Source organism: Saimiri boliviensis, chromosome 11, assembly GCF_048565385.1.
Source record: "Saimiri boliviensis isolate mSaiBol1 chromosome 11, mSaiBol1.pri, whole genome shotgun sequence".
Classification (NCBI taxonomy): domain Eukaryota; kingdom Metazoa; phylum Chordata; class Mammalia; order Primates; family Cebidae; genus Saimiri; species Saimiri boliviensis.
The window spans coordinates 12,347,860-12,373,612 of NC_133459.1; the positions used below are offsets into that span (position 1 = coordinate 12,347,860).

The following is a 25,753-nucleotide window of genomic DNA, read 5'->3' on the forward strand; positions in this document are numbered from 1 at the left end:
ACCAACATAGAAGGTTCTCCAGGGACCACTGGGTATCAGTCCCTCTGCTCCTGGCAAGAGCCGACTACTCCCCATCACTCTTCTGCCTTCCCCTCCCTGGCTAAGAGAGCCCAGCCTATGCTGGGAAAACACCTGTCCCTGCCTTCCAGGAACTCCAATCCCAAAGGCCCAGGAAATAAAAGCAGCTTTTTGGCCTTTCACACCCACAGCCAGGCTTGGTTTCACAGCATCATAGAGGATCTGAAGCTACCTTTGACACCTCTCACTTCTCCTCCCTTCCCACCCCTCTTTCTTAGTTTACAGCTGAGAGGCCCAGAGAAGTTAGGCCATTTGTCTAAGCTCACTTGGGATCTGGACTGGAACCCAGGTCTTTTCCTGACTCCGCCTCCAGCCTTTTTTTATTTTATTATTATTTTTTTTTTGACTGAGTCTTGCTCTTGTCGCCAGGCTGGAGGGCAGCGGCATGATCTCAGCTCACTGCAACCTCCACCTCCTGGATTCAAGTAATTCTCCTGCATCAGCCTCTCAAGTAGCTGGGACTACAGGCACGTGCCAACATGCCAGCTAATTTTTTGTATTTTTTAGTAGAGATAGGGTTTCACTGAGTTAGCTAGGATGGTCTCGATCTCCTGACCTTGTGATCTGCCTGCCTTGGCCTCCCAAAGTGTTGGGATTACAGATATGAGCCATCGTGCCCAGACGCTGACTCCCTGTTTAGTGCTCTTCCCAGGCACCAGGTGCTTTTTTTTTTTTTTTTTGAGACGGAGTTTCGCTCTTGTTACCCAGGCTGGAGTGCAATGGCACGATCTCGGCTCACCACAACCTCCGCCTCCTGGGTTCAGGCAATTCTCCTGCCTCAGACTCCTGAGTAGCTGGGATTACAGGCATGCGCCACCATGCCCAGCTAATTTTTTGTATTTTTAGTAGAGACGGGGTTTCACCATGTTGACCAGGATGGTCTCGATCTCTTGACCTCGTGATCTACCCGCCTCAGCCTCCCAAAGTGCTGGGATTACAGGCGTGAGCCACCGCACCCGGCCCGGCACCAGGTTCTTAATACACCCTGAGCGTCTGGGGAAACTGCATGTGGCTATGGTCACTGCTCCAGCTACTTCGTGCCGCAAAGAGAAACGTTATTTGTAAGGAGGCAGCTGAGACGGCACTGCAGGGCTTGCTCTTCTCCTGGTGACAGGGGTGCCAGGAACACCAGCTCTAATTTCTGATAGTGCTGACCTGTGTTCTCCACACCACTTTCATTAAATATTGACAGCTGCAAAAGGGAAAATTCCCAATTAAACTCGGGTCTCCACTGCACAGACACTTCGTCTGATTAAGTAATAAGCTGATTTTGCTAAGAGGAAGCTGCAGCCGCAGCATTGGGTCAAGGGCTCATCTGGCTTGTCCTGGCTCCACAGAGTGTGTCCTGTAGAAGGGGCAGTGCAGTAATGAGGACCCTGCACCAGGGGTGTGACCTGTGTCCAAATCCCACAAGCTAGCCTGACTCCCGCCCCTCACCTTAAAACACTGACATCAGTCGCACACATAAGCAGAGAAAACTGGCCCTTCGTGTGATTTTAGTAACCTGTCCTTCCCCTGGTAAGAAAGGAACAGAGAATGATCATAGAATTTTTTTTTTTTTTCTTTTTTGGAGACAGAGTCTTGCTCTGTTGCCCAGGCTGCGTGCAGTAGCGTGACCTCAGCTCACCGTAACTTCCACCTCTCAGGTTCAAGCAATTCTCCCACCTCAGCCTCCTGAGTAACTGGAATTACAGGCACCTGCCACCCTACCTGGCTAATTTTTGTATTTTTAATAGAGACGGAGTTTCACCATGTTGGCCAGGCTGGTCTTGAACTCCTGACCTCAAGTGATCTGCTTACCTCAGCCCCCAAAGTACTGGGATTACAGGTGTGAGCCACTGTGACCAGCCTCATAGAAAATTATACCCTTGGGAAGGAAGCATCAGTTACATGCACACTGTTGTGCGACCATCACCACCATCTACCTCCAGAACTCCTTCCATGTCCCCAGACTGAAACTCTGTCCTCATTAAATACTAACTCTCCATTCCCCTTCCTCACAGGCCCAGGCAAATATTATTCTATTTTCTTTCTTTTTGAATTGAGACAGTTTCACTCTTGTTGCCCAGGCTGGAGTGCAATGGTGCAATCTCAGCTCACTGCCATCTCTACACCCCTGGGTTCAACCTCTACCTCCCAGGTTCGCTCTTGTTGCCCAGGCTGGAGTGCAATGGTACAATCTCAGCTCACTGCAACCTTTACCTCTCAGGTTCAAGCAATTCTCCTATCTCAGCCTCCCAAGTGTGAGGTAGGAGAACCATACGTGGCATGAACGAGGCAAGAACCACCACGCTCAGCTATTTTTTTGTATTTTTAGTAGAGACGGAGTTTCTCCATCTTGGTTAGGCTAGCCTCGAACTCCTGACCTCAGGTGATCCACCTGCCTTGGTCTCCCAGAGCGCTGGGATTACAGGTGTGAGCCACCACTCCTAGCCTCTACTTTCTATGAGTTTGACTACTCCAGGTACTGCATACAAGTGAAATCATACAATATTTGTCCTTTGACAATTTCACTTGCTATAATATCCCCAAGCTTCCTTCATGTTTTAGTGCATGTCAGAATCCCCTTACTTTTTAAGGCTGCATAATAATCCAAAAAAAGAACTTTTTTTTTTTTTTTTTTTGAGACGGAGTTTCACTCTTGTTACCCAGGCTGAAGTGCAATGGCACGATCTCTGCTCACCGCAACCTCCGCCTCCTGGGTTCAGGCAATTCTCCTGCCTCAGCCTCCTGAGTAGCTGGGATTACAGGCACGTGCCACCATGCCCAGCTAATTTTTTGTATTTTTTAGTAGAGACGGGGTTTCACCATGTTGACAAGGAAGGTCTCGATCTCTTGACCTCGTGATCCACCCGCCTCAGCCTCCCAAAGTGCTGGGATTACAGGCTTGAGCCACCGCGCCCGGCCAAAAAAAGAACTTTTAAAAAGCATACATGACTCAGCCCTGAAACTCTACGAATCCTTCTCTTACCCAGGACCTATTTGACTGGCATCTCTGTAGACCTCAGAGATTTCAACATGCAGCAAGCCGACATAAGGTAGCATTCACGTAAGGTAGTGTTTATAAAATATTGTGACAGATGTGAAGCATCTCTGCTCTGCCACTCCTCTCTCTCCTCTGACCCAGTCCTAACCTCTGACCATGTGAGGCCTCCCTCTCTTGGGAGTTCCCTGGAGGCCATGCTCTCCCTGGTATGGGGATTCCCCCTCTATCTCTGTGCTGTGTGTGACAGTTATTCCAGGGACATCTTCCTGTGAATGCAGGCATCTCATCCTCAGCTCACAAAGTGTCCTCTATGCTTCAAATAGCTTCAACACAATTTACCAATAAAAGTAATTCTGGCCGGGCGCGGTGGCTCACGCCTGTAATCCCAGCACTTTGGGAGGCTGAGGCGAGTGGATCACGAGGTCAAGAGATCGAGACCATCCTGGTCAACATGGTGAAACCCCGTCTCTACTAAAAACACAAAAAATTAGCTGGGCATGGTGGCACGCGCTTGTAATCTCAGCTACTCAGGAGGCTGAGGCAGGAGAATTGCCTGAATCCAGGAGGCGGAGGTTGCGGTGAGCCGAGATCGCGCCATTGCACTCCAGCCTGGGCAACAAGAGCAAAACTCTGTCTCAAAAAAAAAAAAAAAAAAAAAAAAGTAATTCTGATTTTCCTGGCAAGTCAGAAATCAAGTTGCTGTTTTTTTGTGTGTGTTTTTTTTTTGTAATTTTTCTTTTCTGTTTTTTTTTTTTTTTTTAGACAGTCTTGCTCTGTCTCCCAGGCTATAGTGTAGCGGTGATCTCGGCTCACTGCAACCTCTGCCTCCCAGATTCAAGTGATTCTCCTGCCTCAGCCTCCCAAGTAGCTGGGACTACAGGCATGCACCACCATGCCCAGCTAATTTTTTTTGTATTTTTAGTAGAGATGGCGTTTCACCATGTTAGCCAGGATGGTCTCAATCTCCTGACCTCATGATCCTCCCACCTTGGCCTCCCAAAGTGCTAGGGTTACAGGGGTGAGCCACCTCGCCTGGCTGTATTTGTAACTTTTCTAGCAGCAGGGGCCAGGGTAGACCCAGGTTCCCAGCAGCCAGTTTCTGCACGCAGTGGTTTTCGGCAGGGCTCGGTACTGCAGGAACTGCTGTTACCAGGGCCAGAGTTGTGGTTCGGGGAAGTGACCTCAGGGTGGGGGCCTTTGGGGTGGGCAAGGGGAGGGTTCATGAGAAATGAGCCCACACAGGTGGAGGAGACCTCGCCACTATGTGACCCTCTACTGTCACAGGTGGGGACACAGAAGTGAGGTTACTTCCCTGGAGGAGATCAAGACTGACCCCCTAAGTCACCCACATGCTAATCCTCAGAATCTGTGAATATGCTGCCTTGTAAGGCAGAAGGGGCTTTGCCGATGTGATTAGATTAAGATTCTTGAGATGGGGAGATTATCCTGGATTTGCAGGCAGGCCTGATATAATCACAAGGGTCCTTATAAAAGGGTGGCAGTCGGGTCAGAGTGGAAGAAAGAGATATGGCGATGCAATCAGAGGTGGTGCCCGAGAGCCAGGGAGTGCGGGGCCGCCTCTAAGCTGGACAGGCAAAAGGACAGACGATGTGATCTTAGCGTATAGAATGCATTTTGGACACCTGACCTCCAGAACCGGAAGATAAAAGATTTGTGTCATTTTAAGCTCCTACACTGTAGCAGCTTATTCCAGCAATAAGAAACTCACACATATCCCTAGGCCACCCAGGGAGTCAGTGGCAGAGCCAAGCCTGGGAGCCAGGTGTCCGAGCCCTCAGTCCCGCCCACCCTCAGCAGTTCCTCATCGAGACACATCTGTGGCTCAGTGCGAGCCTGAGGAACTGGGTCCTTTGAGTGGTAACACTGATTGACTGCAGTGACAAAAGCAGAGCCTTGGTCAGCCTTGCTACGTTCTCAGCAGCTGGAGTTGAGTTTGCTTTCGGCAGGCGTTTAGGTGTTTGGTCTGCTCTGGTTTCTGCTAATATGTTCAGGTCACCTTTGGTTCAGCCCCTAAGAGGCCAGGTTCTGAGGTGGGGAAGCTAAGTTTGGCTCTCAGCCTAAAGCAGGAGCTATGGACACAAGAGGGTGGGGATACAAGTTTCTGATATGATGTTTGAGACCACAGAAGGGTCACAGGGCTGGGCACAGTGGCTCATGCCTATGATCCTAGCACTTTGGGAGGCCAAGGTGGGCGGATCACAAAGTCAGGAGATCAAGACCATCCTGGCCAACATGGTGAAACTTCATCTCTACTTAAAAAAAAAAAAAAAAATTAGCCAGGCATGGTGGCGTGCACCTGTAGTCTCAGCTACTGGGGAGACTGAGGCAAGAGTATCGCTTGATCCTGGGAGGTAGAGGTTGCAGTGAGCCGAGATTGCACCACTGCACTCCAGCCTGGCAACAGAGCAAGTCTCTGTCTCAAAAAAAAAAAAAAAGAAAAGAAAACATAGTGAGAAGAGTCACAGAAGGGACAAAGATCCTGAAGCCAGTCTCTCTGGAGCACGGAGCAGAAGGATGACAAATATTCACAAAGGAATGAATGACAATGAGCTGGTGACATACGCAGTGGGGCAACCCTAGTGTGTCTGGGAACCCAGGCTGCACAGGCTCGTGGGAAGAGCTGCAGGTCAGCGTTCTGGCTCAAGGGGAGCTGAACATAAACTAGATGTGCGTCATACAGATTTGGAAGCCGATTCTGGTTGCTGGTGGGCGATCCAGTTTCTGACAAGGATCCGGTGTGAGCAGAACGAGACCTGAGAAGTGCAAGAGGCTGGGAGCTTGGCGTGTCCTTCTCTGCTGCAGGCTTAAGGGCTTCGTCTATTTAGGTTCAGAAAGGAATGTGGTGGGCACGGGGAGGGAGGGAAGAGGAGGCACCTGCTCTGGGTATCAAAGCAGGCTCAGTCACTGGTTTATAAGCACCCTGTACCCTCTTTCAAAACCTACTCCTTCAGCCAGAAGAACCAGGATAGGAACCCCAAAAAGAATCACAGGACTCAAGCACCCTTGGGAGAAATCCCATTCAATACCCGATACTCCTTGCAGCACCATTAAAAAGTGGTCATTTGGACTCTGCTTGAATGCCCCCAGTGATGGCAACCTCATTACCTCCCAAGGCAGCCCATTTTCAGAGCCCTAATGTGGTTAGACAGGTCTAATTATGGTACATGGAATTCAGTTTCCCTGAAGTTCCCAATCATGGGTGCATATTCTGAGGTCAGAACAAGTCTCTGTATTCGGTGACAGCCCCTCAGATGCTTGAGATAGACATTATGTTCTTCCAAGTCTCTACTTTTGAGAGTTGAAAATGAATTTTCCTATATCAGCAGTCTTACTCTCTGAATACAAAGAGTATCTGACACTTTCTAATGAACAGAAAGCCCAGGTAACTGCTTACAAATTGTGATTAGAAGGGGTTTGGGGGGCCTCAATCTTCCTCCTCTCTGAACACCACCATGCAAGCATCACTATGTCTGAGATTCTGTACAAATTCATGCCTCAATGATCCGCAGAGCTCCCTCCCTTCTGCCATAAATATATATGTATATTGGAGAGAGAAAAAGAGAGAGACAGAGAGAGAGAGAGGACCTCGCTATTGCCCAGGCTGGGGTGCAGCATGATCTTAGCTCACTGTAACCTCAAACAATCTTGGCCTCAAGGGATCCTCTTGCCTCAGCTTCCTAAGCAGCTGGGACTACAGGTATGTGTCACCACACCTAGCTATTTATTTTTTATTTTTATTTTTGTAGAGATGGGGTTTCATTATATTTCCCAGGCTGGTCTCAAAGTCCTGGGCTCAATCAATCCCCCCTCCTTGGCCTCCCAAGTGCTGGGATTACAGGTGTGAGCCACCTTGCCCCGCCCCTTCTGTCTTTACTGCATTTATCTCTGTTTAAGCCTCAAGTTGCTAACACTGGACAAGAACTAGTTTACCATACTGGCTTCTCTCAGCAAGGGGCACAGTTCTGGGGGCCTCTCTTCTATTTCTCTTCCCTTTGCCTTGGCTCAGCATCCATTCACCGAGCCATTCATTCCTTCAACATATACATATCAAGCAGCTATTACCTGCGAGCGCAGTCCTAGCGCTGCGGCTAAAACACTGAGCAGAACAGACAAGGCCCTACTCCTGTGGCTACAACTGAGTGAAACAGACGATGGGTAAATGAGTGAAATGTAAAAAGACCCATCGGGACTGGTGGAACAGGGACGCGGGGAGTAGGGGACAAGAAAGAAGAGCCAGAGGCGGTGGGGTACAGGGTTCAGTGGGAGAAGGTGGCATTGGGGAAAGGGTCTGAGAGGAGGGAGGGGCCAAGTCACGCTGAAACCCAGAGGAAGGTCATCCTGGCAGAGGAAGCAGCTGGTGCAAAGGCCCTGAGATGAGAAGGGAACTGATCAGTTCAAGAAATGAAGTTCAAGACCAACCTGGCCATCATGGTGAAACCTCATCTTTAAAAAAAAAAAAAACAGGCCGGGCGCAGTGGCTCACGCCTATAATCCCAGCACTTTGGGAGGCCGAGACAGGTGGATCACGAGGTCAAGAGATAGAGACCATCCTGGTCAACATGGTGAAACCCCGTCTCTACTAAAAATACAAAAAATTAGCTGGGCATGGTGGCGCGTGCCTGTAATCCCAGCTACTCAGGAGGCTGAGGCAGGAGAATCGCCTGAACCCAGGAGGTGGAGGTTGCGGTGAGCCGGGATCGCGCCATTGCACTCCAGCCTGGGTAACAAGAGCGAAACTCCGTCTCAAAAAAAAACAAAAAACAAAAAAAAAGAAATGACAAGGAATCTAGGGTGCCCAGGCCAACATGAATGAAGGGAGAAGAGCAAGAAATTCATTCAGAAAGGAACTAGGAGAGAAAGATCACAGGAGCCCTTAGGAGCCTCTGGAAGGACTTTTTTTTTTTTTTTTTTTTTTTTTTTTTTTTTAAAAAAAAGACGGAGTTTTGCTCTTATTGCCCTGGCTGGAGTGCAATGTCGCTATCTTGGCTTACCGCAACCTCTGCCTCCTGGGTTCAGGTGATTCTCCTGCCTTAGCTTCCCAAGTAGCTGGGATTATAGGCATGCACCACCTCACCCAGCTCACTTTTTGTATTTTTAGTAAAGACAGGATTTCTCCATGTTGGCCAGGATGGTCTTGAACTCCTGACCTCAGGTGATCCACCCTCCTCGGCCTCCCAAAGTACTGGGATTACAGATGTGAGCCACCGCACCTGGCCCTGGAAGGACTTTTACTTCTGCTCTTCGTGATACGGGAGGCCCTGAAGAGCTCTGAGCCAAGGAGGAACATGACTTGATACCTGACAAGCAGGGAGGGGTCACTGCTCCAGAAAAAGCTCTCATAGGAGCAGAAGGTAGGAGTCAAATTTGTTTTTAACAAGGTGTTTAATCCACGCTGGTTTCCACGAATACGGTCAAGTCACCTTTGATTTACCTCTAACTCAAGGTTCTGACTCAGGAAGACTCACTAAGTTTCGTTCTCAGCCTGAATTGAAGCAAGTGTGGGCTTGAGGCTCTGAGTGTGGCTAAGAGACTTTGGTTTCTGATGCGACATTTGAGAAGCCACAGAATGGTTAACAACAAAGATCCTGGAGTCACCTCTCAGCTCTGCCACTTCTTGGCTGGTGACCAACTTACATTAAGGTGTCTGTACTCTGGCTTCCTCAAATATCTTATCAGAAGCTTGTAGGAAAAACCCCACCCTCTCCATAGCTCCTGCTTTAGGCTATGGACAAAAGACGGTGGGGTTTTTCCTACAAGTTTCTGATAAGAGAGCCAAACTTAGCTTCCCGGCTTCAGAACCTGGCCTCATAGGGGCTAACCCAAAGGTAACCTGAACTTATTGGCAGAAACTGGTATGAAAAAAAGGAAAAATAGCTCATGATTAACTTCCTACTGATTACAAGTTGAAATGACATTTTGGTTATGCTGGATTAAACAAAATATCCAAGTTCATCTCATCGGCTCATTTTTCTGTTTTAAATATGGCTGCTGGGACATCTGAAATTATCTCTGCAGCTTGGATTCTATTTCTATCAGGCTGTGCAGCCCAAGAGTTTTCAGCTCAGCGCCTGGAATCGAGCAGATAATTAACAAAATGAAGCCAGGAGAGCAGCCTGCACTGGGGCAGGAAGCAGAGAGGCGACCCCTAACCAAAAAAAAAAAAAAAAAAAAAAGATCCCAGTTTGTGCTTTTGGTTCTAATTTCCCCACATGTAAACCAAGGAAAGCAATTTATTTGGATATTATAAAATCTGAGAGCTGAGAGGCCGGGCATGATGGCTCATGCCTGTAATCCCAGCACTTTTTAGGAGGCCGAGGTGGGCAGATAAGGTTAGAAGTTCGAGACCAGCCTGACCAACATGGTGAAACCTCCGTCTCTACTAAAAATACAAAAATTAGCCGGGGGTGGTGGTGCCTGCCTGTAATCCCGGCTACTCGGGAGGCTGAGGCAGGAGAATCGCTTGAACCCAGGAGGCAGAAGTTGCAGTGAGCCGAGAATGCGCCATTGCATGCCAGCCTAAGCAACAGAGCAAGAAGCCATCTCAAAAAAAAAAAAAACAAACAAGCAACACTCCAGCCTGGGCAACAGAATGAGACTCCATCTCAAATAAATAAATAAATAAAAATAAAAACACAAAAAACAAAAATGAGGGCTGGACCCATTCTGGAGACCCAGTCCCTGCCTTGGTGAGTGAGCTATTGGCATTATCCCCTGCGGGTGTTTCCTGGGGTGGAAACACAGTATCACCAACGGGGTGGCTTCACAACAGAACTGCTTGTCTCAATTCTGCAGGCTGAACATCTGAGATCAAGGCATCGGCAGGGCTGTTTCCCTGCGAGGGCTGTGGGAAGAATCTGTTCTGGGACTCCCCACTGGCTCCAGCGGTTTGCCGGGAAGCTCTGGCTTTCCTTGGTTTGCAGATGCAGCACCTCCGTCTCGGCCTTCATCTTCACATCGCGTTCTCCTGGTGTGCGTGTCTGTCTCTATGACTACATTTCCCCCTGCCTTTTTTTTTTTTTTTTTTTTTTTTTGAGACGGAGTTTTGCTCTTGTTACCCAGGCTGGAGTGCAATGGCGCCATCTCGGCTCACCGCAACCTCCGCCTCCTGGGTTCAGGCAATTCTCCTGCCTCAGCCTCCTGAGTAGCTGGGATTACAGGCGTGCGCCACCATGCCCAGCTAATTTTTGTATTTTTAGTAGAGACCGGGTTTCACCATGTTGACCAGGACAGAGACGGTCTCGATCTCTTGACCTCGTGATCCACCCGCCTCGGCCTCCCAAAGTGCTGGGATTACAGGCATAAGCCACCGCGCCTGGCCCAAATTCCCCTTTTTATAAGGACATCAGTCATACTGAGTTCAGGCTAACCCTACTGACCTCATTTTAACTGATTACCTCTGTAATAATGATCTTTTTCTTTTTAGACAGAGTCTCACTCTGTCGCCCAGGCTGGAGAGCAGTGGCGTGATCTCAGCTCACTGCAACCTCCACCTCCTGGGTTCAAGTGATTCTCCTGCCTCAGCCTCCCCAGTAGCTGAGATTACAGGTGCCTGCCACCACACCCGGCTAATTTTTGTATTTTTAGTAGATACAGCATTTCACCATGTTGGCCAGGCTGGTCTCAAACTCCTGACCTCAAGTGATCCACCCATCCCGGCTTCCCGAAGTGCTGGGATTACAAGCATGAGCCACTGCACCCGGCCTGATGATCCTATTTCTAAACAAGGTCACATTCTGAAGTATTTAGGGTTAAGTTTCCACATATGAACCTGGGGATGATGGGGAGACACATCGAACCCATAGCATCCATTTCCATAGCTCCTTGCCCAGGAATCTGCAGGAATTGCTTCCCCTGTCAGGATCTTGGCATGACCCACTCAAACAGGGTTATTTGAAGTAGGTTTAACAACAGGGAGGGTTACAAAGGTGTGGACTGGATTTAGGAAGTCCACAGGGATAGGGTGGTACCCCAGGGTTCAGGCTAGCGGGAGGGGTGGTCTTACGAGGAGCAGCCAGTTACATGAGCCGGAGAGGCAGCAGGAATGGAGCTGTGTGTGGCCTTCCAGACCGGTGTATGCACGCTTTCTCTATGTGTGTTGTGAAAAGAAAATAAATCTCACCCAAATCACTAAGCCAAAGGGAAAAGTCATGCTGGGAACTGTGTAGGGCAAATGTGCTTCTCATCCTATTCCTAAATAATATAGCTACAAAGATTGGCCAGGCGTGATGGCTCATGCCTGTGATCCCAGCACTTTCTGAGGCTGAGGCGGGCGGATCACCTGAGGGCAGGAGTTGAAGACCAGCCTGGCCAACAGGGAGAAACCCTGTCTCTACTAAAAATACAAAAATTCGCCTGGCCTGATGACTCAAGCCTGTAATGCCAGTCACTCGGGAAACCGAGACAGGAGAATCCCTTGAACCTGGGAGGCGGAGGCTGCAGTGAGCCGAGACTGTGCCACTGCACTCCAGCCTGGATAACAGGGCAAGACTCTGTCTCAAAAAAAAAAAAAAAAAAAAAAAAAAAAAAAAAAAAAAAAAAAACCTGCAAGATTTTAAAAAGAAAAAAGCTACATACCCCCCTCACAATTTGCCCACAAAAGGAATTTCTCTGTGGACAAAGGGCAGGCAGAACTCAAAGTCATCTCTCTGCTCGTATGAGATGAATGCCTATCTGATCGCTTCCTTCCCCTGCTAAGCCAGACTGTGACATAAGTGACTATTCTATAAACTGTGCATTCAGCGAAAAGCTAATCAGAAACTTAAAAGAATGAAACTGTTTGTCTCTTATCTACCTGTGACCTGGAAGCCCCCTTCCACTTTGAATTGTCCTACCTTTCCGGACTGAACCAACGTTCATTCAACATATATTGATTGATGCCTCATGTCGCCCTAAAATGTGTAATACCAAGCTGTGCCCCGACCACCTGAGGCCCATGTCGTCAGGAGGTCCTGAGGTCACAACACATCCTTAACCTTGCTAAAATAAACTTTCTAAATTGATTGAGACCGGTCTCAGATACCTTTTGGTTTACAGTGTTATACTAAAATAAAAGGTTATAAAGTGAACACCACAAAGCATGCAAAAGAGAATTTTTTTTTGAGATGGAGTTTCGCTCTGTTGCTAGGCTGGAGTGCAGTGGTACAATCTTAGCTCAGTGCAACCTCCACCTCCCAGGTTCAAGTGATTCTCCTGCCTCAGCCTCCCAAGTAACTGGGATTATGGCACTCACCACCATGCCCAGCTAATTTGTGTATTTTTAGTAGAGATGGGGTTTCACCATGTTGGCCAGGATGGTCTTGATCTCCTGACCTCGTGATCTGCCTGCCTCAGCCTCCCAAAGTGCTGGGATTATAGGAGTGAGCCACTGCACCCGGTCAAAGTCTATTAATTACTTAAAAAAATAAAATAAAACCAAACCACCGTTTCACCCAGAGAAAATCACTATTGGCACTTGGCCATCTATCCTTCTGCTGACTTTTCTATGTATCTCACTTCTTTCCCCTGATCTCGGGGCTCCCATACGTGCCCCTGCTTTCTTCCCCAGCCTTCCTGCTCCCAGGCACTGGCCGGGTGGATTTCTCATCCCCTCACCACCCACTCCGACTCCTGCATCCACAAATGAACGCTGGAGTCAGGGTTCCTCATCAGCGAGCAGTTCTTGTGGCCTAGACTGTCACCTGCTTTCCTGCCTGGCTGCCTTGATGCTATTCTGTGGCTTGCCATGTGACTTGGGAGGAGAGATGACAAATGGTATATAAACCAGTCATTTTACTGGGTTACCACGGACCCTCCTCATCTGCAAGCACTCCTCCAGTCCCTTCTAAAGATCTTTCATGTCTGTGTTTCCTCGATCCTCTCAACAAACCTCAGGGTGACAGGCAAGGAAACAAAAACCCAGGGAAGTTAGGTGACCTGCTGAAGTCACGGATGCCCTGACCCTTGGCTCTAAGCTCTTTGCCCCTTCAGGGGACCACCTACAACTTTCACTTCTGATGTAGCTTCTCATTTATGATGGTTACATCTAAAAGCACACATCATCTCACTGGGGTCTTATGAAAAAGCAGTGTTATTCTTTCCAATAACTCATGGAGGAAGCTGTTTTTTCGTATGAAGACAGGAACATACTCTTGCACCTCCTGATTTGAAAGAGAGCTCCTGGGGTGGTGGGACATTTGCTCCAGGAACCCACCCAGGGGACCTTTGCTGGGAGCCTCAGACTCTTTCATCCTATGCCCTGGAGGAGGCTGGCACGAGAGATCACAGCATCAGCTTACATCAGAACGAAAAGAGGCATTCTTGGTCACCTAGAGCAGGTATCTACCACTGGTGGCCAGTGGGAGAAACATGTTTTGAAGTTCAGCCAGCATTAAGTTGTTTTTATGTACCTAGATTCTCTGCTGACTCCAACTGGCTGCTTCTCCTGCTAACCTCACCCAGCTGACCCGTGGGGCATTTGGGGTCTCACTCCTTCACTCCTTATCTGGGAAAATCCCCTCTCTGGGAGATGAGAAGGCTGAGGCCGAGAGAAGCACGTGACTCTGAGGTCCCACTGGGAGCTGACACTGGGGACTGGGACCGTGCTCCTTGGCTGGTTTCTCTTGGCCTTTGAGAAGCTGCCCCTTCATCTTGAATGGCCCATAGCTCCCTCAAGGTCCTGACTCTCTGACCTTGACATTTACCACATATCCAGCTGGGAGGATGGAGAAGATGGGACACCAGCGGACTCTTGATTGACAGCACTCGAAGTGCAGGAGCCGGCCGGGAGCCGCTGGGAGGATGCGCTTTCACAGATACTGCTGTCTGCGTGGGTTGGCCCACATTTGGGATTTGACAGGCAATTCCTTAGTTCAGTGGGTTTTGTAGGCCTGTATACGTATCTGGTCTGTTTGATCACGTTTCAATGCTTTAAACAAAGACAAAATAACAACAGCTTCTATATGTGGTGTTGGAGGAAACTGCTCAAAAGCTTCTTTATAGGATTATCATTGGAGGTCAAACAGGAGATGCTATCACCTACAATGGACCAGGGGATACTGAGGACCAGGAATACCAGAGGACTTATCTGCTATCAGCTCATTGGAAGCACAGACAGTCATGGACGCCTGGGGGTGGTCTGCCCAGCCCTGCTCCAGACCCATGGTAACGATGGTACTTACTTTTTGCCACACAGACAGGAGAACAGAGGAAGCCCATCAATACAGAGAGAAAAATAAGAAAACAGCATGAGGCTGGGCACAGCGGCTCATGCCCGTAATCCCAGCACTTTAGGAGGCTAAGGTGGGTGGTTTACTTGAGGCCAGGAGTTTGAGACCAGGCTGGCCAGTGCGGCAAAACCCTGTCTCTACTAAAAATATAAAAAATAGCTGGGTGTGGTAGCACATGCCTGTAATCCCAGCTACTCAGGAGTCTGAGGCAAGAGAATTGCTTGAACCCAAGAGGCAGAGGTTACAGTGAGCCGAGATGGTGCCAGTGCACTCTAGCCTGGGCGACAGATAAGACTCTGTCTCACCAAAAAATAAAATAAAATAAAGGAGGCAAGAAAAACAAAGAATGAAAAAGAAAACAGTATGAGAGGCAGAGACGAGCATACGAGCGAGGAAAAGGGGTGCTATATTTTCTGTGCCCCAGTTCTGCTCCCACGACTTCCTGGGGCTTGACTGTTCGGTACCCAGGGTTCCCGGCCACACCTGCGTCTTTAGGAGTCCTCCTCCTATTTGCTTACTCCAGATGAATTTGTTTCTGTTTCAGTTAATTGATGAGCAAACCTGTCCCGTTCAGCTGGGGTTAAACTGAGACCTGTGACCTCAGCATCCTGAACTCTGTCCGTCAGCCACTCCCGCTGTGCTTAGCAGAGGAGGGAAGAACATTCCAGCCGCCTCTCCAGGACTCCTCTCCTTTCCCAGCACACTGCTCACCACGCAGATGAGGGCAGAGTAGCCACTCCCTTCCTCCTGCATAGCAGGAGCTGCGGCTCTGGGGGCTAATGGGGATTGACCAAGATCACAAGAACCCAACCTAGGAAAGAAACCCTGAGAACGTGCGTTCTGGGCTCTGCCTTGGCTGAAGGTAACCCGGACAGGCTTTGCTGACCAAGCAGTATTTGCTGAAAACAAAAACCAAGGCCAGCGATTTGTGCCCATCCCCCGAGGGCCCTTAGGCATGTGCATTCCTTGGCTCCCTCAGTCCCACAGCCCCACCCTCCTATGAGGGCACAGCTGACAGCAGGACAGCAGCAGGCACGCTGAAGCCTGCATTTCTAGTGGGACAAAATGTGTGAATTCGATAATGTCAACCTCAGTATGTTGGTAGGATGTAAATACAACAAGACGTGCTGAAGAGTGTGGGGGTGGGGGTGGGACGGTCAGGGAAGGCCTCTTGGAGGAGGTGACGCTTGATGGAAGACCTGGTGATAAGGAAGATCGGGACAGGGGGAGGTGTCCTTCCAGGCAGAGAGAGCAGCACATTCAGGGGCTCCGGCTGGATATTGTTATTTGGGCTTATTCCGGGGACAGAATAAGGCTGGTGTGGGAGGGGTGTAGAAGGGGCAGGGAGGGAGGAGAAATGATAGGGAGGGGCTTTCTGGTCTGTGGGAGGGAGCTCAGTTGATTGTAAGTGCAATGGAAGCCACTGGAAGGCTTCCAAACAAGCCCTGTGTTTTCAACCCCATGGGGATTCAAGGAAGAACAAGGAGGAACAAGACAAGTGTTGCATCCTCAAAAGGGGTCAGACGCGTGACCTGTACGTCAGGCAGTGGTCACAGGGTGAGCACAGGAGCCAGGAGATCACACAGGATGGGCTCCCAACCCAGGCTTGGGAGCCCAGAGAAGAGGTGGAACACAGAAGCTTACATGGGAACCAGAAGGGTCAAGAAGTCAAGGCAGGGAATTCGGAGGAAGAAAGAAACCCAGAATGGTAACGGCACAGGCACGGACCTGGGGCATCAGAGCCTGTGAAGTTTCCCAGGACTGAAAAGGGTGCATTCAGTTGTGCTCTTACTTTGGCCATGTTCAGGACGAGTTCACTCAGAGCCACCAATACTCATGACCAGGTACTCACCACAACTCCCAGCACACGGAGGTCCCGGTGCTATTTTTTTTTTTTTTTTTTTTTTTTTTGAGACAGAGTCTTGCTCAGTTGCCCAGGCTCGAGTGCAGTGGCATGATCTCAGCTCACTGCAATCTCTGCCTCCTGAATTCAAGTGATTCTCCTGCCTCAGCCTCCTGAGTAGCTGGGATTACAGGTACACGCCACTGTGCCCAGTTAATTTTTTGTATTTTTAGTAGAGATGGGATTTCACCATCTTGGCCCCAACTGGTCTTGAACTCCTGACTTCAGGTGATCCACCCACCTTGGACTCCCAAAGTGCTGGGATTATAGGCATGAGCCACCATGCCTGGGCCTGATGCATTTTTATAGCCCACATCAGTGTAAAGGTTGATAAGGCTGGCCAAGCACCTCATCCCTGCAAACCATGTTCCAGACCACGAGATGCTAGGACAGCAGGAATCACGCAGCCACTGACTTAAAGGGCTTAACCCTTTGGGTAACTGAGTCAACCGAAACTTGTCTGCTGTACCTACAGGTGATACTGTCCTTGGCAAATCAAATCCCTTCCTGGGTTGCCCTGGGACTGTCTGTCCACTGCCCCATGTTGTTCAGCAAAAGAAGTTCATTGATAGAATGACTCGATGCGTAGAACATTTTCAGAAAGATCTGGTTTTGGGGGCCAGAGAGGAAGACCCTGTGGGGGCTCTCCAGGGAGCAACCAAGGCAGACCCCTCGCTCAGGCTGCCTTAGGTCAAGCTTGCAGTTGGCTTGGCACCAGAAGGCCAGACCACCGTGCCATAAGAGCTGGCACCTGGCTCCTGGACACCGGTAATGGTGAGAAAGGTGATACCCCAGTGACTCGACTCTAAGAGACAAGTTAAATGTGCAATGGACTGTGGCACACAGGACATGCACCAACTCATCAACAGCAGGCGGAGGTCACCTGCATGAAAACTGAGACCTCAATGAGCCTCTGCCCAGGAACACGACTCTCTTAGGTATAAACACACGCAAAATGTTCACTTGACTGCCGAGCAAATAACGCAAATTAAAGCAATAAGGAGATGTTGTTTTGCCCATCAAATTGAAAAACACTTTTTAAAAATGAGACTACAAAACACTGGGGGCCAGGTGTGGTGGCTCACGCCTGTAATCTCAGCACTTTGGGAGGCTGAGGTGGACAGATCACCTGAGGTCAGGAGTTCAAGACCAGCCTGGCCAACGTGGTGAAATCCCATCTGCACTAATTAGCCGGAAATGGTAGTGGGTGCATGTAATCCCAGCTACTTGGGAGACTGAGGCAGGAGAATCACTTGAATCCAGGAGGTGGAGGCTGCAGTAAGTGGTGATCACACTGTTGCACTCCAGCCTGGGTGGCAGAGTGAAACTTTGTGTCAGAAAAAAAAAAAAAAAAACACACACACACACAACCACACACACACACACATTGGGAAAGGTGTGGCTACACCTGTACTCTCTGCTTGGTACCAGAAGTTTAAAATGAAAGCATAGGGCCAGGCGCAGTGGCTCACACCTGTAATCCCAGCACTTTGGGAGGCCAAGGTGGGTGGATTACGTGGTCAGGAGATCGAGACCAGCCTGGCCAACATAGTGAAATCCTATCTCTAATAAAAATACAAAAAATTAGCCGGATGTGGTGGCACATGCCTGTAGTCTCAGCTACTCAGGATGCTGAGGCAGGAGAATTGCTTGAATCCGGGAGGTGGAGGCTGCAGTGAGCTGAGATCATGCCATTGTACTCCAGCCTGGGCAACAGAGTGAGACTCTGTTCTCAAAAAAAAAAAAAAAAAAAAGCATAGACTCTCACCCTGTGTTTCTACCCCAAAGAAAATAACCAGAGGTTTCCACAGACTTTACATGTGTGAGGATGTTTTGCTCGGTGCTGCCTACATACAAAAAATAAAAGGAAATAAGCAACGCTTCTAACAACAGGGGATAGGCCCAGTTAATACAACTGTAAAATGACCTGTTCTCAAGGCCATTTCAAGTTACATCCTCAGACAACTGTAATGACAGGAAATGCTCCCAACTCAGGAGGAGAAAAAAAAAATCATTCTGAGAATATATAACATCAATCTGTTTAAATATACATATACGTAAGAATAAAACTAGAATAAAATACAGCAGAACTTTAGGAGCAGTGGGATTCTGGGTACCGTTCATTTTCTTCATGACACTTTCTGCCTTTCCCCAGCCTAATAACAGGAGCCTGTTATTTTTATCATAGGGAACATAAAGCTGCATTTATTTTCTCAAAGAAGAAAAAGAAATAGAGTCACTGGGGAGAAAGGGCCAGTGTGACCTTCAGGCAAGTGCCGGGTTTGTCCCTTGGGCTGAAATACCATTTACGATGTCAGTATGACAAGAACTCCTCATTCTTCTGACCAAACCCGGCCCTCAGAGAGTCTGACACCAGAAAAGGGAAGTGGAGCTTTTGGGAGATGGGGAGCAGCTCCCCCAGCGAGCCGCAAGTCCGGCCTGGTAAGCTGAAGGGGTTAAATGATGTGACCTGCCTGCCATGATGTCCTTCCTAGACACAACAGTGCCTTCAGGGTATGCCAAAGCTCAGGGTGTGCCCGAATTCCAGCGATTCTCCTGCCTCAGCCTTTTGAGTAGCTGGGACTACAGGCACGCGCCACCATGCCCGGCTGATTTTGTATTTTTAGTAGAGACAAGGTTTCGCTGTGAGTTACTGAGCCACAGACCCAAGCCCCTGAATGCTCAGATGCTCCAGACACTCTTTAGTGGATATTTTCTGGGAAGCTGTCTCCACCCGGGAGCCAGGGTTCACAGACCCAAGGCACGACATGTGGTTCTCTTTAATTCCGCCCCAGCCCCTTCCTAGCCTTTCCCTCCCTACACCTCCATGTGCCAAGGTCGCAGAGCGATAGCGTCAGCTCGGATCTCTTTCCTAGTGCTGTGGGCTGCAACCTGCAGGCCACACGTGGCTGTGGCTAGAAAGGGAGGTGCAAGAGGTGACCTGGGCGAATGCAGCCTCCCACCTTGACACCTGCAAGTGCCCCTCCTGTGATAACACTCCCAGGTATGCAGTGGCCTGTGACAGCTGCTCTGTGCCCCTCCAAAGCCAAGCCCAGAGTCCACCGACCCCCACCAAGCCTCATGCCCTCTGGCCTCAGTTTCTCAAACTCAATGGCATTTTCTCCCTATGGCCCAGGGCCAGAGCTAGCATGTGGGGAGTCCTTCCACACTGTGACAGCCTCTCAGGCCCATGAGCCCGGAGCCCCAGTGCACTCAGGAGCTCTGCCCTCCATATTCCACAGAGACTTCAGCCCCCTGAATTCCAGCAGAGGGGTCTTTGGAGTTCACCTGCCTCCCCAGGCCTCGACTTCCCAAGTTTTGAAACCAGGTCCATCTCCTCTTCCCTGTAGAACTTTAGACATGGAAGGAGCCTTATGGTCCTCCCTACCTACACTCCTTGTTTATAAGAGAAACATCTAAGGCACAGAGGACAGGTGAGTCACACGGTGAGTCAGTTACTGAGCCGCAGACCCAGAGAAAAGCCCTCTCATGCATAGGAATCCCCTGGAGGTATAGAGCTTGCTAAAATGCAGATTCCCAGGCCTCAACTCCCTATCCGCAGGCCCTCATTCAGTAGATCTGGGGGCCTGTGAATCTGCACTTCACGCAAGCTCCCCTGGCGATCCTCACACAGGTGGTTCTCAGGTGACGCTTTGAGAAACACCACGGTGCTCCTCATTTTTCCGTCTTCATCTCCTGCCCACTCGCTGGGCTGCTGTGCAGGGAAGATGATGTGCCCACGTGGAAGGCTCTGAAGATCACTGCCAGGTGAAGACGGTGTCCTTGCACTGCTTCTCGGTCTCCTCTGAGCCCTCCCCACTCTCCTGCTCTGCCTTGGCTTCCCACACTGGAGCTCTTTCTCATACTTAAAAAGAGATCATCACCATCTTTTTGATAATACAGCATCCTAAACTGCCTGGAATTCCACTGTCTCACAGGAGAACCACCAGGCCAGGCCACTGTCACCCAGAAGGATCAGCGATGTGTGGGGGCAAGATGTGCTGGGGATGCTCTCATTTTTTCTTTTACTTTTTTTTTGAAGACAGAGTCTCACTCTGTCACCCAGGCCGGAGGGCATTGGCGCAATCTCGGCTCAGTAGAACCTCCGCCTCCCAGGTTCAAGCTGTTCTCCTGCCTCAGTCTCCCGAGTAGCTGGGATTATAGGTGCCCACCACCCTGCCTGACTTTTGGTTTGAGACAGAATTTCACTCTTGTTGCCTAGACTGTAGTGCAATGGCTCGATCTTGGCTCACCGCAACCTCTGCCTTTCAGGTTCAAGTCATTCTTCTGCCTCAGCCTCCTAAATTGCTGGGATTACAGGCACGCACCACCATGCCCAGCTAATTTTTTATATTTTTAGTAGAGACAGGGTTTCTCCGTGTTGGTCAGGCTAGTATCAAACTCCTGACCTCAGGTGATCCGCCCGCCTTGGCCTCCCAAAGTGCTGAGGTTACAGGCATAAGCCACTGTGCCCCGCCCTTTTTTTTTTGTATTTTTAATTTTTTTTTTTTTTTTTTTTTTTGAGACGGAGTTTCGCTCTTGTTACCCAGGCTGGAGTGCAATGGCGCGATCTCGGCTCACCGCAACCTCCGCCTCCTGGGTTCAGGCAATTCTCCTGCCTCAGCCTCCTGAGTAGCTGGGATTACAGGCACGCGCCACCATGCCCAGCTAATTTTTTGTATTTTTAGTAGAGACGGGGTTTCACCATGTTGACCAGGATGGTCTCGATCTCTTGACCTCGTGATCCACCTGCCTCGGCCTCCCAAAGTGCTGGGATTACAGGCTTGAGCCACCATGCCCGGCTTTTTTTTGTATTTTTTAGTAGAGATGGGGGTCTCACCATATAGGTAAGGCTGGTTTCAAACTCCTGACCTCAAATCTGTCTGCCTAGGCCTCCCAAAGTGCTAGGATTACAGGCATGAGTCACCGCGCCTGGCCTCATCCTCCTTTTCTATGCCTATCAGAAAGAATTAGGTGTGAGTTCAACACTCCCGAGTTCAAGCTCATCTCAGCCACTAACTATGTGACCTGTGCAAACCTCTTCCTTTGCTTCTTGTTGGGTAAGTTGTAGGTAAAGGTATCTGCCAGGCATGGCTGTTGTGTTAAAAGAGACAGCGCTTGTAAACTACAAGGGTAGCTGGCACCCATAAGGTAGGATGTTAGGGTTGCCAGGTAAAATACAGGAAGCCCAATTAATGTTAAATTTCAGAAAAATAGTGTTTTGTATGCATCCCAAATATTACACGGGACCTACTTATACTGAAATAATACTTGTTATTTATCTGAAATTCAACACTAATTGAGCATCTTGGGTTTTTTAGTTTGTTGCATTGTTGTGTTTTGGTTTTTGATGATTGGCTGCTGCGTATTCTGGTATCCCTTGGCCCTCATCCCACCAGCAAGGCAGTTCCTCCTGAGTCCTCAGACCAAGGTTGTCCCAGACCCTGGACCATGGAAGAGCCTGGACGGAGGGTACCACTGGATTTTGATGGTATTTCCTTCCTCCGCTCTGCTGCAGGCTCTGGGGCTGAGCGCTCTCCATCAGCCCTGTGGCCACAGGGGGAGGCTCACCTGGCAGACAGCACAATGTCTGCAACTGTCACAGCTAGACAAGGTCACAGGGAGAACACTCCGGGCCCCGTGTTGCTTCTCTGGAGGACAAGGGAGCAGGCAGGCAAGGGAAAGACAGCAAAGGCAAGCTCCTCCCCTCCTTCAATTTCCTCCCCACTCCTTCCTTCAATTTCCTGCCCTGGAAGGGGCAGAGGGCCTGCCTAGAAAGCCCTGGAGCTTGTACCCTAATGGAGCCTGGTTTTCTCTGGCAGGAAGCAGGTGGTCCTCATGGAGGGGATGCTGGGAGCCAGGAGGTCCTGGTGCACCCACAGCTCTGTCTTTAACTCTCTGTGTGATCCAAGGCAAGCTACTCACATCAATTATCTAGTCAAAACGGTAATAACAGCACCAATTAAAACACTTACATAGTACCTACTGTGGGCCAGGTACTGTTCTCGGTGCTTTACAAATAATCCCCGTTTAATCCTCGTAACAAGTCTAGAAGGTAGGTACTGTATCAGCCCCAATTTACAGATGAGGAAGCAGGTACAGAAAGGTCACACAATCAGTAAGAAGTAGAGGCAGGATTTGAAGGCAAGTAGCCTGGTGCCAGTCTGGGCTCTGAGCTGCCTCTGAGAAAAGTAGAAAAAACAGCACAAATGCGGGAGGAGGAGGGAGGGGGCGATGAACACCTATTGAGCACCTACTGCATGCTAAGCAAGACGGTGTCCTTTACAGAGATGATGTCATTTAAATCTCACAGCAAGCACAGCAGAGGACACTGTGACCAGATTCTGAATCCAGATGCAGGGAAACTGAGGCTTGGAGAGGTCAGGGGCTTGCCTAGGATTATAAATCTGAGTTCAAATCTGAATGTGGGTCTCACTTCAAGGTATGTGCTGGAACCTCTACCACCCACCCTGCTTCTGGCTCAGTTTGACACTCTCAGGCCACACAGCGTGGGCAGTGGCAATGAGACCAGAGCTGCTCATGGCACTGCACCCTGCGAGGTGCCCTGGAGCTGTGCCCATCCTCTCCCTCCTGGCTGAGATAAAATCACACCCTCCAACCCCTGTCCCCAGGGCCCTGGACGTGGCTCCTTGCTCTGAATCTGTCCATCCTTCCTCCAGTCTTTCCCATCTGCGTCCATTTCTTCCTCACATCACAGACAGCAAGAGGAGAAACGTTTCACTTTCATTGCTCTTGTTACTTTCACTCGTATCACCTTGTTTGGATCCCAACACCTACTGGGTGGACGGACTACGAAGCATCACCTGTGTCCTGATTTCACTCAAGGGGAAGGGGAAGCTTAAAAGAGTGGAGCGACCCACCCAGGGTCCGCCAGATTTTAGGCCAGGACTGAACATGTCTTCAGACTCCAAATCCAGGGCTCTTTGGAGATCACAGAGGTCAACTCTAGTATTCTAGAGATGAGGAAACTGAGGCTCAGACGGGACCAGTGGCCTGTTCAAGGTCATAGCCACCATGGCAGAACTGAGATAAACCCACAGCTCCTGACTTCACCACACCTAGCCTCCACCTGGAAGACAACAGGAGCCAGTTACACCAACCCAACCAGCAACAGGGTGAATGGTGCCAACTCCACTAAAGAGCAAAGGCAGCAGCGGGCAGAACCGAGGTGTGCCCCCACCACCCAATGAGCTCTGCGTCCGGTCATTCCTGTCTCCAGGACCGAGTTTACTAGTGGGAGGGTCTGGGGAGCCAGGCAAGTGGATGAGGACAAAGTTTTAAAGATGGGGACTGTGCGCCTTGCCGGCCAGGTCGTTTAAGGAATTTCAGGCAGCCTGGACTGGAAGTGCTGGCTCAGGGGCCTGCATCTGCTCAGGAGTGCGTGCCCTGGTGCATGGGGTGTGTTTGATGACAGTCGGGAATGAAGACATGGATGGAGGAGTTCAGCACGCAGATGCACACCATCCTTGATGTCTCCGTAAATGGGGGAAAAAAAAAAGATGTTCTGAAGCTAAATCTGCATGTTTGTCACCTTTGATGATGTGTGCCTTCCAGCTGTGGTTCCAATCCTGCTGAAATCTTGGGAATGAGGTAGGAGGCAGAGTTCAGCTCTGAGAGGTCACTGCGGGCACCGACGCTCACAGGCTGACAAGCAGAAGGCTGGAATCCACCTGGGGGAAGGACACCCACGTGCCCCCTACTCTGGGTGCTCATCCCTGTGGATGCTGGGATCCCCTCCTTCCCCTGTCCCCTTCTTGCGGGCCTTATTGGGGCCCCTTGGCTCCCTGTGCTCTGGTGTTCCCGTCTGCCAAGTGGGTATGTTTGCTCATGCCGCCATTGAAAGGGTGCACCAGGAAAGCAAAGAAGGCACCAGCTCACTACAGTTTGGTTCAGCTTTTTCACATCTGGCTGAAAAGCCACAGGGAACTACAAATCATGACTGCATCACTGGCGCTTAATAGGCTGCCATTATTCCTCATCAGAAATCTTCCTCACTCAGACAGAAGAGCAAATTGGAGCTGAGAAGCTGAGAGGCCAGGTTAGGCTGGAGAGGCTGCTGGAGAGCCGGTGGAACTGGCTGACTCCCCGGGCACGGTACTGAGAATAGGGCTGTTTCCCATACAGAAGGCTGCGTTCAGCTTGCCAGGGGCCCATAGGTAATCCACACCCGCCAGTTCTAGGACCAGGGAGGTGATCCTGGGCATCCCCTGAACGGGAAGGTTGCTAACTTGAGAGAGTGAGTTATTGGAGAAACAGGGGAAGTTCAGCCTCAGGGCCCAGAAACTCCAAAGAATCCCAGATGTGTCCCTCCCCACCCACTTCCCCATCAGAGACTCAGGAAAACTTCAGGAGCCCCCAAGCCTCTTGCAAACTCAACCCAAGGTTCCTCGCACCCAGACTGGGACCTGGGGTGGCCTCTCCCTGCCCCCTCCTTCCCCCAGCCGGCCTGGCTCACCTTTGGGCAGTTTGGATGCGTTCTCCTGGATCCAGGAGAAGAGGTGGGCGAAGTCACAGTCACAGAGCCAGGGGTTCCCGTCCAGACGCAGGGAGCGCAGCGCGGGCAGGGCGGCCAGGGCGGCCACGCTGAGGCTGCGTAGGTTGTTGTCGTTGAGCTCCAGCACCTGCAGCGACTCCAGGGTCTCGAAGGCGGCCTCGTGCACGCCCGCCAGGTTGTTGTTAGCCAGGCTAAGCTTCACCAGCCTCCCGGCCGAGCGGAAGGCGCCGGCGCCCAGCTGGGTCAGGTTGTTGTAACTGAGGTCGAGGAACACGAGCTTGGCCGAGCCGCTGAACGTGCCCTCCTCCAGCGAGCCCAGCGAGTTGTTCCTGAAGTCCAGGTAGACCAGGTCGCCGTAGAAGATGAAGAAGTCCTCGGGAATCCGCTGGATGCGGTTGCCGGCCACAAGCAGCTTGCGCACGTCCAGGGGGAAGGGGTCGGGCACGCTGGGCAGCCCGCGGTCGCGGCAGTCCACAGTGTGCGGGTCCGTGCAGGCGCAGCCCGCGGGGCACGCGTGCCCGGGCGCGAGCAGCAGCAGGAGGTTGCAGAGACCGAGCGCCGCGGCGGCGCAGGCTGGAGCGCGGGGGGCGGCGCGGGGGCGCATGGCCGGGGGGTCCGCGCGGGCCGAGGCGACACGGACGCGGCTCTCGGAGCGAGCCCTGGCGCGGGGCGGCGCGGGGCGGCGCGTCGCGGCGAGGCACTGGCTGCCGGGCGCGGGGAGCCGGAGGGCGGCCCGGGCGGGGAGGGCGTGCGCCCGGGCGCGCGGGGGCGACGGAGCGCAGCGCTGACCGACTGGGGGAGCCGGGACAGCAGGGATGGAGAGGGGAGGGAGGGACGAGGGACTCACCAAAGGATTTACCCAGACAGGAAATTAACCCGCTAGAAAAATCTCTTGGGAGAAGCCGGAGCGGTAGGGGTGACCTATTGGACGTGGCCAAAACCCGGCCCCACCCTGGCAGCTGATTTCCAAGACTGGGAGGTAAGACGCCGCGCGCACTGGGCCGGCTGCCCTCGACGTCTAAGTTCAGTTACCGAGCCCAGAGGCG

At 50.8% G+C, this 25,753-nt stretch overlaps 1 protein-coding gene across 1 annotated transcript in view; it reads right to left on the reverse strand.

Annotated features, from left to right (window-relative positions):
• LRRC38 (leucine rich repeat containing 38) overlaps positions 1-25,727 on the reverse strand; it is a 45,241-nt gene extending 19,514 nt beyond the window's left edge. Inside the window, exon 1 of the mRNA XM_039474183.2 lies at positions 24,669-25,727. Within this exon, the coding sequence (XP_039330117.1) occupies positions 24,669-25,311 (643 nt within the window). The 5' untranslated portion in view covers positions 25,312-25,727. The remainder of the gene's footprint in view (positions 1-24,668) is intronic.
• Between the last annotated feature and the right edge of the window lie 26 nt (positions 25,728-25,753).